The 15,991-nt window shown below is 39.6% G+C and overlaps 3 protein-coding genes across 3 annotated transcripts; 2 read left to right on the forward strand and 1 right to left on the reverse strand.

The window, feature by feature from the left end:
• Positions 1 to 2,522: 2,522 nt before the first annotated feature.
• On the reverse strand, positions 2,523 to 6,164 carry LOC149959760 (lipase member M-like). Its single transcript, XM_090167382.1, has 7 exons — positions 6,042 to 6,164; positions 5,670 to 5,871; positions 5,306 to 5,420; positions 4,270 to 4,420; positions 4,110 to 4,199; positions 3,311 to 3,463; positions 2,523 to 2,528 (listed from the first exon to the last, which is right to left on the reverse strand). Exons 1-7 carry the CDS (start codon positions 6,162 to 6,164, stop codon positions 2,523 to 2,525), a joined length of 840 nt encoding a protein of 279 aa, XP_090023508.1.
• A 1,610-nt stretch (positions 6,165 to 7,774) lies between these two features.
• On the forward strand, positions 7,775 to 12,294 carry LOC149959761 (uncharacterized). The gene is made up of 9 exons (XM_090167383.1): positions 7,775 to 7,872; positions 7,945 to 8,073; positions 9,795 to 10,062; positions 10,141 to 10,440; positions 10,511 to 10,738; positions 10,798 to 11,002; positions 11,075 to 11,439; positions 11,506 to 11,875; positions 11,936 to 12,294. The coding sequence occupies exons 1-9, from the start codon at positions 7,775 to 7,777 to the stop codon at positions 12,292 to 12,294; spliced, it is 2,322 nt and encodes a 773-aa protein (XP_090023509.1).
• A 2,357-nt stretch (positions 12,295 to 14,651) lies between these two features.
• LOC149959762 (uncharacterized) lies at positions 14,652 to 15,989 on the forward strand. The gene has a single exon (XM_090167384.1). The coding sequence runs from the start codon at positions 14,652 to 14,654 to the stop codon at positions 15,987 to 15,989; it is 1,338 nt and encodes a 445-aa protein (XP_090023510.1).
• Positions 15,990 to 15,991: the final 2 nt, after the last annotated feature.

Here is a 15,991-nt window from a genome sequence, read left to right on the forward strand (position 1 = left end):
TAGACTTAGGGGTAAATGTAGGCTTAGAGAATGTATCATTTGAAACTATAGAACGTATTTGGTCTAGATCAGCTATGGACATCGAAGTGTATCGACTTGAAACGTTTCGTCACTGGAAAAATCCGCACGTCACTAAGGAACAACTAGCGAAGGCTGGATTCTACTATATTCAGCGGGGCGATGAAGTACGATGTTACAAGTGCCATGGCGTATTAATAATCAGCTAGGCTAATACCCAAGGCACCACCTTAGGCCTAAGTCGTCAAGCGACTTTTTGAAGCCATTAATTCAGGTGGCCGGGTTACAATGCGTAGGAGGGTGGTGGCAAGCCCTGCATGCCACGCGTTCGAGCCAACAGCTCCCTACACTAACTATTACCGTTAACCTCAACAAGTTTTTATGGAAGGGGAAACCGAAGATCTCGGGGGAAAACCCCTTAAATCAGTGGGGAGAGAACTTGCAAACTCAACGCAGAAGGAGTAGTTCCGAGTTTTCACCCAGTGCCACAAGCTGGGAAGGATGGGAATCAGGAGACGTACCAGATTGGGAACATGCCAGATTCTTTCCACACTGTCCGTCGAGGGATAATTCACCATCGGAAAAAAAGTACATCTCGCTAGAATGGGACATTCCACCGACGCCAAAAGCAACTACGGTCACTGACAAATGCATCTCACCTGTACCTGAAGAAGAAGAAGAAGACGATACTGCTGCTAAACACTACAAATACGTGAGTTAGAACTTTTAATTAAATTAAGTTGCAGGAGATCGTTTCACCCCATTTAAATGCCTGTAAACTTAACTACTTTAATTTGTTTTAATTGTGTAATGTACAAGATAACCATCTAATGGAATATCTGATAGTACCTACTAACATGTAAAATAAAGTTCTAACATAAAAAATTAAATGTAAATAACTTGTTTTTATTGCCTAGAGATTAGAAATTATGGAGTTCGGAAGCGATAAGCAAACGGGTAAAATCTAATCTCCAGATATCTGCACCAGCAAAACTAATTTTGGAGAATGGCGAGGGTTGGAAGGGGGAAAGGAGCCAGTGAATGGGGGAAAAGAGTTTTATGTACTTCCGGTGAATGGGACCTGTGAATCGGGGTAGCAACGGGGGAAAGGAGCGGGTGAACGAGAGAGAGAGAGAGAGATAAAGTATCCAGTGAATGGGGATAGCAATGGGGAAAAGGAGCTGGTGAACGAGAGATAAAGTATCCAGTGAATGGGGATGGGGGAAAGCAGGGATGTACCCAAAAATGGACCAAAATGGACCAAATGTACCCCAAAAACGACCAAAGTCACCATTTTCGGCCCTATGTACCCCATTTCGGACCAAATGTACCCCAAACTGGACCTTTTAGCTTTATTGTAATGTTAAACTCCCATAGAGATTCCCCTAAAAAGAATAATAAACTGGCGGTCCAATTTTGGGTACATTAATTATTTCGGAGAGATAAAACTAATTCTGGCAAACTGCTGCGATTTATAGCGAATGGGGAAAAAGCCAATTTCTAGCGATTGGGAGCGATAGTATGAGAGATAACAATTATGGTTGTTTTTATTGCCTAGAGATGGGGTAAAGCAGCTGGTGAACGAGAGAGAGAGAATCTGTTGATTAGAAATTCTGGTGATTAAGGGAGGAACGGGAGAGCGGGTGAACGAGAATCTGGTGATTAGAAATTCTGGTGATTAAGGGAGGAACGGGAGAGCGGGTGAACGAGAATCTGGTGATTAGAAATTCTGGTGATCAAGGGGGAGAGGCGCGGGTGGGGGAGGGAGCCAAGCTACAGCTTTGTGTCCTTCTGGTGATTGAGAATGAAATTCTCAATCACCAGAAGGACATCCCTTATCTCTACCATAAATAAATTGAAAAGGGGGGCCCCAATGAGATTTTTGCGGGGGGGGGGGGCTCTGAGTTCTCAGTTACGCCACTGTCGTCACCGCCGAGTGAGCGCACGGGTAAGGAGTGCCGGTAGTCAAGGTCAGCTCTTTCACTCTTATCGTATTTCAAGATTATTAAAAGAAGAAGGCGGGAAATTTTAATTTAATTTAATGACATTTCTGGAGAGCGTGGTGCCATTTATTAATGGAAAAGGAGGCTAAAAATACTTAAAGGACCAAATTCCAATTTCCCGCCTTAAATTTAGAGTTTTCCGCCAAGAATAAGAGTGAAATTGGTGACCTTGACTAATCTCACTTTTTGGGGAAGAGTACACTCGGCGAGTGACGAAAAGCGAGAGTGGGAAAGAGTGAATCTCTAAAAGTCACTAGCGATTTTGTCCATGTCTGGCTTTCAAGTACCTATGAAGTGAAAATCCTTGGTTTTTAACGGTTTTTAATTGGTTGAGCTTGCAAAGATTTCTAATATCTCAAAAATTATTTCTAACTTTGTAGATTTTGATATCAAAAGAATAATTGCCAATATAGTTATAAATAGGAAAATATTGTAATTATATAGGAAGTTATAGAAACATTGAAAGTATAGAAAAGATTACAAATGGAACCACGTGGTTGTTCATCCCTGTATTGAATCAAAGACTAATCGTTAGACATAAAATGTTTGAATTTTTCGTGTTAAAATAACACAAAATATTTAAAAGAAGGAACTCATGAAATTTTAATAAAACGTTTTATTACTAAAAAGCCACAGCAAGTTTTCAACTGTCCAAGCAGTCTTCATGAGTATGCCTGATGTTTTATTAAAATTCCACGAGTTCCTTCTTTTAAATATTTTATTATAAATTTATTTGCCATGGTATGAATAGGTTTTAAAGTTTATAATAATAATCAGCTAGGCTAATACCCAAGGCACCACCTTATGCCTAAGTCATCAAGCGACTTTTGAAGCCTTTAATTCAGGTGGCCGGGTTACAATGCGTAGGAGGGTGGTGGCAAGCTCTCATGCCACGCGAGCCAACAGCTCCCTACATTAACTATTGCCGTTAACAACATAAATAAAGTCCATCGAAGTTTCTGAAAAATCCTTTATTTAAAAACACTGCCTTTAAAACGACACCAGATGACTAGCGCCACCTACTGACAAATTAAAGACGCTCCTCGGTTAATTACTGATAAATCGGCGTAACGTTTGTTGACGTCACCCGTGCTTTTTCCAATAGATAAAAAACTGCCCTCAAAATGGTGGCCATAGCCCAAAGCTACAGAGCGATACTACTCTATACTGACTACTCGTGTAATATTGATTTCGACTATAGCACAGAAAAAGTGTAATGTTTGCGCGACACCAAGGATGCCTAGAAAAACCGAAGGTAATGAAACGAAGCTGTCTGTTTTATTACCTACTTGGTTAATGTGTCGATTGCCGTTGTAATTGGGCGCTGCTATATCTACGAGGAATTTCCTCACTGGATCCAAGTTGGGGTTTCTCTGATCCGAAATGAATGTTTGAAGTGTTGGGTAAACAACACCGAGCGGTTGAAAAGCCCAAAACAAGATCTAAAAGTAAAAATGATATATTAACGCATCATAATATAATAATCCGCTAAGCAAAGACCCAATGCTTATTACGTAATCAGGGTTCAACTATTGGCAAACCGATTTTGCTGATATTTCGGGCTTTTCACACTGATATTTCCAGGTACAAGAGAACCTCAATAAAATAGCTATTTTCTTATTACGTCACTCTGTATCATTGCTAAATCAACCTTTGTTATCACAAAATTTATATTAATGCAAAAATGTGAAGGAGTTGTAGGGGGTGAGTTGTGAAGTACGCCTGTTTTTCCCCATTTTCCTACGAGGAGTTAAAAAAGCGCCAGAGAGCTTCAAAGTGTGGCCTACTAGCCCCTGGAAGCTGACTGCAACAAGCGCAAAACAAAGCAGCAGAGAAATGCGAACATCAAGGTTTGGGTAACCAGCGTAAAAAAGTAAATTTAAACAGTATTTAAAGTCCCTGCTATACTAACTATTACCGTATTAACCTAAACAACTTTTTATGGAAGTTGGGATCGAATCCGGCTCCTCTCGCTGCAAAGTGAAAGCGCTAACTATACATCGCCACCCCACTTAAAATATTATGTAAAATACTTTGAAATTATGCTTTGCATTATTGAATATAGTCAATTCCCGTTAGCGTACTTACTGATTGTCCAAATGCGCCCGTTAAAAATGGGTTGAGCGTGTAACCTTCCTGAAGCAAAGCAGTTGGAGCCAGCAAAATTGCTTTAGAGATCTAATCCAAAAAATACTTATTTTAAAAACTAAAAGCAGTTCAAAAACTATTTTGAATGATTGTATCGCACTTTTTGGTTGTATTCGGGTTGACTAGAGAGCAAAGCTACGCATTGGGTGGTTCCCAGAGAATAACCGATGTATACAATTTTCTTTTCGTTAGTCTTGTTTAGTACAAAATCAATTGTTTCGGCCACATCAATTTCAATAACCTTGTCGAAGCTGAAATTAAATTACGTAATTGCTTTCTGTCATTTGCTCGTTATGCAATTTTCTTTTGATTCGTTCAATCTATCAAATGAAATAATTATCGAATCTCTAGCTAGCTGCTCAAATGTTCCGTTTCTTGAACGAAATAGGACATGAGTATCCTATTAAGGTGTCTCTTCTTAGGTGGAGTGGTGAGCACTTTCGTCTCGCAGCAAGAGGACCCGGGTTCAATCCCAGCGAGTGGCACTGGGTGAAAACTAGGAACAAAAACTTCCGCGTTGGGTTTGCAAGTTCTCTCCCGACTGGTTTAAGGGGCTATCCTCCGAGCTCTTCGGTTTCCCCTTTCATAAAAACTTGTTGAGGTTAACGGTAATACCAAAGTAACATAAAACCCAAAAGTGTGCAGAACGGTATAGTAGTTAATGATAATTTTTCGCAAAGTAAAAAAGGGAAAGGAAGGGGGGTCGGAAAATACGTCATCAAAATCGAGTTACTCCAGCGACACTGAGTGAGGCGTTTTAGAACGTATGTCTACGGGCGAGGAAATCGCGCCAGACTATAGACTAAACATAATGTTGCTAGTACTATTCGAACTAGTAGGTTATGTAGTCTATAGTGTGACTAGGTCTCATTAGAAATTTTAACAGGTGCGAAGGTACAGCTGACACACTTTTGGGTCTTATGCTACTTTTGGTAATAGTGAGTGTATGGAGCTGGAAGGGCTGGCCACCACCCTCCTACTCATTGTCACCCAGCCACCTGAATTAATGGCTTTTAGAGTCGCTTGATGACTTAGGCCTAAGGTGGTGCCTTGGGTAATTATTATTATTATTATTATTATTATTACTATTGTTCTGAACACATTGATTCATTACAATGTAGAGAGTTACTTCTTACTTAAATGACCAATAAGAGCTATCATCAGTTGTGAATTGAAGGTGTCCTCTCGAAGATGGTGTGCCTCTGAAGTTGAAAAGCCAAACGTCATACCCTTTGTCTGCCAAAATGAAAGCTGCCAAATAAACACGAATTGTGCAAAATCTTTTTATTTAAAAGAAACTGCGTTCAAACACGGCTTAAGTTAAGGATTTCGTAACGAGTAATAGTTAAGATAGCACGTGGCGTTCAGTGGCGTAGAAATGGAATTGTTTCGGAGGGGCTAAAACAGTTTTAAAAACCATTTCCATACAATAATACGCGGAGATCATTCTAAGCTTCCGCGTGTATTAGCCTCTGTATTGTACTTTGTTCGTGTTCTTACCTAAGCTATTTTTTTTTCCGCTGCCAACAAATAGTCGACTATCTCTAAACAGTCCGTGGGTTAGTAACACCGGAAGTCGCTGGCATCCATCCCTCGTCGTGGTATTTCTGGGAGGAATCCTCTCAATGCCCAAAATGTATCCATCCGAGGTCGTCAAGGAGTACCGCTCCACGGGATACCCGTTCCTCTCTATCAACTGCGCCTGGAAATTAAATTTTACACATCATAAAATTAAATTTCCTTCACAAAGTGGAACTTGGGTGTTAATTTTATATCTGCATATTTAAATTTTAATCACATTTCCTTATGAAAGTAATGTATCAATCCGAAGTATTGACCATGACCGAAATTTCGCACTGAGATACGACTTACCGCAGTAGCGTAGCAATCAGGATCATTACAATTTTTGGTATCATCACCGTTCAAAGTTGTAGGGAACGCTTGCAGAAATATGACACCGACCCAAACAAAACTCCAAGCTATCGCAGCAACCATGACTCTGAAATTTAATTAAGTATTCTCAACACGGCCTACAGAAATTACTTTAATAGTTAAGCATAGGCATACGTTTAGAGTGATAACGCTACAATTTCTCGCTACTCATTTTCTAGCTGAACCTTTCTCGTATCGCATTCTGAAATGAATCATTTTATGGATTAGTGTATTAAATTGTAAATGAAAGCGACTCCAGAAGAAGCTCCACGTGGCCTTAAGTCAACCATTCTTGGACAAGATCCGTGAGGTAATAGTAGATATATTTTTACTTATATCGAAGATAGTACATACCTCGTACCTCATGTTAGAAAACAGAGAGCTTTCCGATTGACGATTTTGTAACCAAGCGATTACCCAATCCCGCTATCAATATTGTACCAAAGTGGTAACTATGGTGCTAAATGCTTTGTAAGTTATGGCAGCAAGTGGGTCAACGCGAATTTCGAATCTTGGCTCAAACGTATTTTAAAACACTAAAATATTTAAACATTTTCAAGAGAAACTTACCGTTAGAGTTGAAACGTTGCTCTATTGTGATTTCGAAACTAAAATGTGGGCGTTGTAGCCGTATCGTACGTGCCGCGAAGATAAATGGTGAGAATTTTCCCGGTCGGTACAAATTAAATGTAAAACTATAATTGACGTACTTGTACTTGTACCTGTACTGGTACCTTGACATTTCAATTCAGAACACCGAAGTAGAAGCGTATAATCCACGTTGGCGTGGTTTTAAGTACTTTTTCACTCGTGTGTGTTTTATATGAAACGAAACCAGCAGTAACTAGTTCATTTAATTTCACAGGGTTCAATACTGACAATCGAAATCAGACTAGTAGCGAAATCAGAAGTAGATCTCAGACAAAGATTATTTGTAATGTTCGTTAGTTTGAGGGATAAAAACTAAAAATAGTTTAAACTAAACATATCGTTTATTTACTTGGGGAAAAGCGTAAAACTAATGGCCACATGCATGATCCAAAGTCGTCTGTGTCTCACTTATTACAACCACCGTGTCTGTCTGTCTGTGGGTGAATCTGTTTGTCAGCAGACATGGGCAAAATCACGAGTGATTTCGAAGGATGTACTCTCACTTTTAAGTGAGAGTGGTGGAAAAATATCAGCCCGCTTCCGCTCAAGAGTGATATCGGTCAAAAAACGTCTAGTTCACTCCAACTCAATAGTGATAGTGTTTAAAATAATTCCAGACCACTCCCGCTCAAGAGCAGAGTGTTGAAAAACAGTCTAGTTCACTCCCACTCGGGAACGAGAGTGGCGGAAAGTATTTCTAGTCCCCACGCGCTCAAGAGCGAGAGTCGATAAGTGGAAAACAATTGTTTATCCCTTTTTCACTCTTTCTCAATCCGCCGATAGTTCAGTCGGCGATAGAGTGAAATATTTCAATTGTCATCACCTCCACTTTCTTTCTGGGCGGTAATTTGAAATGTTCGGCAAAATTTTATAATTTTGTATAAAAACTGATGGTCTAGTTTAAGAGTTATAGTTACCATTTTTAGTCACGACTGAAAAGGGTATTTTAAGATGACATTTTATTGTGAAATAGTGGATCGGTATCATTAATTTTACGTATGTAGTTGGTCGTGGTATTGCAGATGCTGTTCAACAAAATTACCGTGAAAGGTATTCCAACAGGAATATCTCGAACCCACGAATTTTCGCAAATGCCCATCGACGATTACCCGAAACGCAGGTAAGATTTGGTAAAAATGCTACTGTAGTAATTGCCATTTACTAAAGATACATCTGATTTCTTTACCGGTAGCCAATGGCGACATAGGTTGGCCAAGGGTTATTTGAAATTCTCAGATGGAAACACGATGGATTCCAACGACTGCGATTTTTTGGGAAGAAGTCACATTGTTGCATTTATTAAGGATTCAGATTTAAGATGGTAAGAATACAAGTTTATTACAGCTTAGTCGATGTGGTTACAAGTTTGAAAGAGACAGCGCAACTATATTAAAGTGAAGTGAGAGTGCCTTATATACGTTAAATTATCGGCATAAAAAATGAACCACCAAAAATTAGTCCCTTAAATTAAGTGTGACGTATAAAGGTTCTTTGTTGATTTAAAGCGTAAACACACATTTTCCAGAGAAAGTGTTGGTGACACTCGCAACCAACACGAAAATCGTCAAGCGTCGTTTACCAGTGGTTACCAGAAGATATTTTCCTTTAACTGGTGAGCTGGAGTATTTAAAGGCGTTTTGATTGCTCCGTAAATGTTTCTGCCAAGACTCAATGGGACGCCGTACATCGTTTCTCCGCGTGATGCCTTACCAGACCTTCTTGATGATGTCCCGTCAGTAATTTTACGACAAATCTGGTTTCAGCATTATTGTGCCCCGGCGCACTTTTCCTGGCGGGTTCATGGGTTGCTCAACGAAAAAGTTCCACGGAGATGGATTGGTAGTGCGGGGTCCAGTCACCTGGTCTGCAAGATAACCGAATCTAAGCGCCCTAGACCTTTACTTGTGGGCGTTGATGAAAGATCGTATCTACGAAACTTCAGGTGTAGGACGAATGTTGTTCATAGCGACGTTGATTCTTACCACTAAAACTACCACTAGGACGTACGCTTTTTGGCCTCTTCTAAGAATTGGATAACGACATTTTAAGCATTTGCTATAAACAAATAAAAACATTTTTGCACACGAAAATGTTTTGCTTCTTACTTTTGTAAGGACAGGCTGACGCGGTTCGGTTAGGTTCCGGTTAAGTACATAATAGAAGTGGGAGCCCACGGTCAAGAGTCAAATTATCGGACCGTAACAATCGTAACCTTATTTTCAAAACCACGTAAATTCCAATTTCGGTTCGGTTCTGGTTCTAAATGACAACAATCTGTACAGTACCAGTTTCCTCCTGGCCTTAAAATTGACTTTCCTATCTGAGTTCTTAGGCTATCGTACGTTAGGTGTTTAAAAATATCTAGCGTTTGTACATTAGTCGCTGAGTATAGGGATGAAGACAATATAAAATTATAAATATTTACTCAACCCCTACAACACCTTACATTTTCTGTACTGAATTTTGATTCATCCTGTATACAGATTTTCGGCCATACTGAACCAACTTACCAAGGTGACTTTTTTTACTTTTTTAATGTAGGCAAAATTACGATTAGGTTTATGACAATTAAACAAAACGACAAGTTGGCGACGTACCACCTTCTGCGCGCCCTAAAAAATATAAGACCATCTAGCGGACTCCCATTAAGGGTGGCGGGTTCTTTATTGGGGGTCGTATTTTGCTATATAAAGGGAAGGTAATGAAGAATTGTTCCCAGTTTCTTGTTAGTTTTACTGCGTTTTACTATTTTCTTAGTTCGTACAACGTTTTTGGTCGAGTTTCCGGAACTATTGTGCTTCAGAAGAATCGAATATGTAATTATTTCAATTTTATCCCGGTATTTATTTTCTTGATTACATTAGAAAAGGGACAGATTTCATGACCTTATACAGTATTTTTTGGTCGATTTAGTTTTGATTAATTTACTTCAGATAAATTACGGTTTGGGTATTGGTTTTTCTAATTGGTTAGGAAAATTAATTCCCCGCGTTTAACGGGCGCTTTTTCGGGTGGTAAGAATTATTTCTTAATTGCATATAGGAAGAAGGGAAGCTCTTCGGCTTCCAACGTTGTACACGCCACTGTAGACGACGTGACGAAAGACGACAAGCTCGTGACTAATGAGACCTTTTTGAAGAAATTCGAACAAGGCGGAAATAAACAACATGTTGTGCATAGGTACTTTACTTATGTGGGGCATAGTAATAGGAAAGACAAGACTCTTTCAATGTATGGGTCTTGTAACATATGCAAAAAAACTTACCAGGCCTCCAACGGCTCCACCTCTAATTGGAAACGGCATCTTGAGGTTGGTATATTTATACTCTTATTTATTTCAATTGCATTTTTTAAAAGAAATTCCTTTGTATACTGTCGTTTACCATAGGATATACATAACATTTCGCTGACGCCTCTAGTAGCGGATGAAATATCAAAATTTCAAATATTTGCAGAACCTTCTTCAACTACGAAGAAGCTATCCTCCAAACACCCCCAGCAGCTTCTATTCCGACGAGCCCTGGTTAATATGGTAGCCACCACCAATATATCGTTCAGTGCAGTTGAGAGCGAAGGATTTCGCACTGCGATTTCCGTTGCTAATCCAGCGCTGACGGTGTATTTGCGGCGCCAATTAACCAGGGATTTGGATTTCATCGTCGAGGAAGAACTAACCCCGAGACTTAAAGTTAGACTTCAACAAAGAAAAAAAACGTCGGTATCGTATAAATACATTTTATTTTTCGCAAAAATTCCAGAGCGTACTGAATTCCATTCCGAACAAACATCTACATCTGACTTTGGACATCTGGAGCAGCAGGCGAAGGGAGTCTGTGATAGGGGTGCGAGCCCAATTTATTGACTCAAACTTTGAGTTTCGGAATTTATTAGTGGCGTTCGCCCACTTTCCGGGGAGCCACACTGGGGAGGCAATTTACAAGATGTTGCGAGAAATCTTGGCCAAATGTAACATAGAGCCGTCCCGGGTAAGTGATCTATAGGTGTATCTCGGTCTGATGGCGTTCAACTTAATTTCTTAATCTAGGTTTCACGGGTTGGCGCGGACAACGTGGCCAATATTTCGAAGGCTTTGAGCTTGGCTGCGATGATTCCGAAGGCAAAGAGGTCGAGTACCGATAGCCAGGTTTCAGAAGTTGACCTGGATGGTTCTTTTTCGACGTGTCTATCGTCAGAGGACGAGGCGCAAACGGAAAGTGTAGCCGAAGAAAGCGACGTCACGCTAGACGAAGGTTCGTTATATTATCTGTAGAACGTAAGAAATAGGTTTTATTTTGTAATATGTACTTCAATCGGGTTTTCAGCTTGGAATCCTCTGACGCAAATAATAATTCCAGACGAAGACGGTTCCTCGTCCAATTTAGGATGTGCCGATGTAATATCCTTCGGTGTAGACGAGGAGTTAGATATTGAGATACCTGCCTGCTGGAAGCGGAAAAGATGTATGGCCCATTCCCTACAGATTGTAGTGAACCGTGCCATAGACGCTCCAGAAAGTGAACGGGCAAAAAACGTCCTTAAAAAAGTCAACTCCTGGTTAACTTTTCTGCAGCGGTCAACAAAGTGGTCCGAGGCATTCCGCGATATTTCCCCGAATGGCCAAGATATCAAATCAATTGGCGGGATTAGGTGGAACGCCACGTATATGGCCCTCGAACGCCTTGTTGAGGTATTAAATGGATTTGTCTTATTAAATTGCTTAACTTCACTTTATTTAATCGGCGAATTCTTCCAGCCTGACATGTTGAAATCTTTAGCCACGACGATCATGTCAGCCCAGTATGAGAAAGTTGCCACCGACTTGTCCTTACCGGATGACAACGACCTCCATATGCTAAAAGAGCTGCTGATGCTTTTAAAACCGTTTAAGGAGGCAACAGATATTTTTCAAGCTAAAGGGCCGGTGGCCAACTTGGTCATTGGCGAGCTTGTTAAGATCCATCGGCAACTACTCGACGCTAAGATACCGGTGTTTAAGTCATTTAGAAAAGAGTTGCTTTGCCGGTTGAGGTTGCGATTCGAAATGGAAATTATCGACGAAGACTATGTTGTGGCGGCGTTATTGGACCCAAGACAAAAGCTCTTTCTCTTCGAGTTCTTCTCTGGTATGTAGGTTTATTTTTACGTCAACCAATAAGCTCTAATTTAGCATTTATTAAACGTAGGTAACCCCAGTTTCCAAATCTTCGATAAGGAGAAAGCGAAAGCTACGCTGAAGAAGTACCTCGCGGTTTTGATTGAATCGGACCAAACGCAGCCACCAATTCTCAAGAAAGCGAAGCGCGTAGATCCAGCCGAGGTTCTTTTTAGATTAACCGTTTGTAGGGACGAAGCCGAGAATGAAGATATTGTTAAGGAACTACCATCCATCCAAGACGTCGACCGGGAGATGAAGTTTATTTTTCCGAGAAAAACGAAAACGCAAAAACAAAGCCGTTGGATACTGGAAGATGTTTCAGAAGAGATTTACTCTTCTCAGTACTCTAGCTCAAAGAGTTATCTCTATATCCGCTTGTACTGCTGATGTAGAGCGAATGTTTTCCGTAGCCGGTGCCATATACAGCTACAGGCGATGCCGCATCACTCTCCCTCGTATAGCGACCTTACTTATGTACCAGGAGTATAAACATATCCATTAACAAACTTCCGTAAGTAATAATAACTATTTGCAAGTACAGTTATCATTAATTATCATTTTTTAGATTATAAATTACAAAAACAACTGTTGCGCCTTTCTCGGGATATAATTTGAGCTTTTTTTTCTAACGTCACTACCGGGAGCCAAGTCTTCCAACGGCGACTGAAAATTTGCTAGAGATCGTAGACCATTCTTTTCAATGAAATTCACCAACTTATTATTTAATTTACGTAATAAAAATATTTAACTGTCTCTTTAGTTTAATTTGCCTTATTTAAAACCAACTTTAGTTAATTTTAAATAATAGATTCCCAAGATTTCTAAGTGCTCAAGTTTAGTGCTAAGTTAAATTAAAATGTGAATTTCACCTAATTATTTTATTTTAATGGAAACCCGCGAAAGAAAGTAAACCTCCATGTACTACAATAATTTAATTTGCCATTATAATTAGAACCATAAATGTATTTAAATAGATTTGTGTTTGTACCTAAGTGCTAAATAAATTGAAATTGAACTTTTTACTATTTTAATGTCTATGTAGTTTTTGAAATAGCTGAACTAATTAACATACCTCCAAAATACGTTTGAATAAACATTCTTGCATCAACAAAAAAAAATAAGAAGAATCACATTTGAAAAATTTAACTCGAATTTCCCGCCTTTATTGAAAACTACCAAAATCGGAAAGAGTTAAAATGTTGACCTAGACTATTTCCACTCTTTTCCAAAGAGCTCGCTTGGCAAGTGACCAAAAGTGAAAAATATCACTATTACGAGTGGAGCTTGTCCTACTGAAAGTAAAAACCCCCATTCTTACGAGTGGAGCTTGTCCTACTGAAAGTAAAAACCCCCATTCTTACGAGTGGAGCTTGTCCTACTGAAAGTAAAAACCCCCATTCTTACGAGTGGAGCTTGTCCTACTGAAAGTAAAAACCCCCATTCTTACGAGTGGAGCTTGTCCTACTGAAAGTAAAAACCCCCATTCTTACGAGTGGAGCTGTTCTTCAAAAAACGAATAAAAACAACTCTTGCCAGTGTAGCTCTACTACAAAAGTGAAAAACTCCACTCTTCCGAGTGGAGTTGTTCTTCGGAGAGTGGAGTGGGAAAAAGTGGGTCGCGAAATCACTCGCAAAAGTTTTTTACGAGTTTTGCCCATGTCTGTTATTATTATTGTTAATTGTGCAAGTAAATATAAATAATTTACATTATCGTAACATTTAAACAAGGCACAACACATCTCCCCCTATCTAAGCAGGGCTTATATTTAAGGGGAGGTAACAAATTATAAAAATAATTAGGCTACCGGCAGCACATCAACGTTGGGGTAATTATATTTAATTAGATTTTTTGATTTTTTTTAAATTAAGGATTAAATTGTTGAGGAAAACTTTGATTACATTTTATAAATTTTTCAGTTTGTTCATAAATAACTGTGTATATTTTTCAGATTTTAGGTCTAGAGTTAATGCATTAAACAGTTAGGGTCCCACGGAGAACAAATAAAGAGTTATTATTAAAAAAAATACATAAAACTTCGACGCCAAACAGTAAATTCAACCACAGTATTTTGACTATACAAAACGAGTAAAATAGTTAAAATTTCGCATATCTATGACTTCAGATAATAATAATGTATAACTGTTTAAAACTGAAAACATCGAATTCGTTATATAGCTTTGTAGCAGAGTACATGTAGTACCATGGTTTTTTAAGACATACTCTTATTATGCGATTTTGCAAACTAATAATCGGTTCAACATATTCAAAATGGCGCCCCTGTAGAAAAATTAATGTATGTAAATGTCTATAATAAAAATATTGCTAAATATAAGGTAAGAAAAAAATATATAATCTCGCGCGTGAAGATTTTGGATGTTATCGAGCGTGAAAAATTATCAGTTGTATATTTGAAGTTGTCCACGCGCGGACGTTTTGAAATCTCTTAAAATAAAAGTGACATATTTATTTTCGAAGTCATCGTTATTTTTCCTTAACGGTTAGGTTTAGTTAGGCCTAGTTTATTCAGTCGGCTAGGCAATACTATAAACCGTTGCTCTCCCATTATTACAACGTAAAAACTACAATATATTTAACATATTTGGTGCCGAAACCCGGGAACGTCATTTACGTGCCTACTTGGAAGCTGCGCTGGCTGGAGATCAGTAAAAGAAGTTTATAAAGAAGCGGGAAACTACCCGAAGAACTTCCACCAAAATTGTGGACGTAATAGAGAATGAATTGAATGAGAATCAGCCTAACGTACAATGCTGTTGGGCAGTTGCAGTCCAAATTCAAAACATTAGTGGAACTCAAAAACAAGATTGAAGACTTGATCACTGACGAAGGTGAATTTGAGATCGAGATAACCGAGACGGAGCAATATATGGATAGAGTGGTGCTATTGAAGAACAGAGCAATGACATGGCTTGAAAAGAAGGCAACTGGTGTCCGAGATCATCGCGATGTTAACAACGAGGATATTCCAGCAGCTATTCACGGTCCACCGGTTCGACTTCCAAAGCTGGAAATATGCAAATTTAACGGCGAAGTTTCGCTTTGGCAGAACGTTTCGGGCCAGTACGAAACTGCTATCCACAAAAACAATCACCTCAACGCCATAGATAAATTCACCTATCTCAAGGGCTACTTGGAAGGAACCGCCGCCAAGGTCGTATCCGGATTGAGCTTGTCCGCCGCTAACTACGAAATTGCCATTGCCCATCTCAAGGAACGATTTGGCCGTAAGGATTTAATAATCAGTTCGCATATGGAACGTCTGTTGAAGTTGCCAACAGTAAAGAAATCATCGGAAATCGTGGCTCTTCGTCAGTTATACGACAGTTGTGAAATTGAAGCGCGAAGTTTGGAGGCTCTTGGCATTCCCAAGGATACCTACGGAAGTCGTTTAAGTCACCTGCTTGGAACTCGTCTACCGGAAGACATCGTTGTGGAGTTTAGCAGAACTCGTCGGAACCACGACACGGAATGGCAATATGACGAGATTATGGGTTTTCTGGAGCGAGAAATCGTAAGCAGAGAACACGCTTTGAGACAACCTACCTTAACACCGAAGCCGGGGCCCCAAGAAAAAACAAGTACGTCGTCGAAGTTTTTCTCAGAGAAAAATGTTTTACCTTCCGCCGCGTCACTCAATGTTGTTGCCGAAAAATCAGTATGGTGTAACTTTTGTGAGAGTAATACTTATTATACAAGCGATTGCGAAAAGTTTACCACCGAGGAAAAGAAGAATTTGGCTGTCAAGAAGAGACTTTGTTTTTCGTGTTTAAGAAGAAACCATATGATAAGAGACTGCGGGGCAAGAAACAGACAGTGTAAACACTGTGGCCGTAAACACCACTACTCAATTTGCGACTCTAAAGAAGTCAAGAATTCCAGGAGAAATAGTCAGAACACATCAGAGCGGTACCCCAAAGTTGCGGAGGAAAATGTTACGCCGAAAGTTGTATTGTCGTGTGGAAATCCTGAAGTTGAAGGCGTAGTGCTGATGCAGACGGCTAAGATGGAAATATTGAGCGCCGATGGGAAGGGTCAAGAATCACGTTGCCTTTTAGACACTTGAAG

Source organism: Leiobunum rupestre, chromosome 2 (assembly GCF_980474605.1).
Source record: "Leiobunum rupestre chromosome 2, qqLeiRupe1.1.hap1, whole genome shotgun sequence".
In the NCBI taxonomy this organism is placed as follows: Eukaryota; Metazoa; Arthropoda; class Arachnida; order Opiliones; family Sclerosomatidae; genus Leiobunum; species Leiobunum rupestre.

What these genes read in the sequence shown, in the direction of transcription:
- LOC149959760 (XM_090167382.1), bottom strand. Translation starts at nt 6,164, where the DNA reads ATGGTTGCTGCGATAGCTTGGAGTTTTGTTTGGGTCGGTGTCATATTT. An exon ending in CTGATTGCTACGCTACTGCG is followed by an intron (nt 5,872 to 6,041) that starts GTAAGTCGTATC and finishes TTTAATTTCCAG; the next exon opens with GCGCAGTTGATAGAGAGGAA. An exon ending in AGCTCTTATTGGTCATTTAA is followed by an intron (nt 4,421 to 5,305) that starts GTAAGAAGTAAC and finishes ATTTAATTTCAG; the next exon opens with CTTCGACAAGGTTATTGAAA.
- LOC149959761 (XM_090167383.1), top strand. Translation starts at nt 7,775, where the DNA reads ATGCTGTTCAACAAAATTACCGTGAAAGGTATTCCAACAGGAATATCT. An exon ending in AACTAACCCCGAGACTTAAA is followed by an intron (nt 10,441 to 10,510) that starts GTTAGACTTCAA and finishes CAAAAATTCCAG; the next exon opens with AGCGTACTGAATTCCATTCC. An exon ending in CGACGTCACGCTAGACGAAG is followed by an intron (nt 11,003 to 11,074) that starts GTTCGTTATATT and finishes TCGGGTTTTCAG; the next exon opens with CTTGGAATCCTCTGACGCAA.
- LOC149959762 (XM_090167384.1), top strand. Translation starts at nt 14,652, where the DNA reads ATGAGAATCAGCCTAACGTACAATGCTGTTGGGCAGTTGCAGTCCAAA.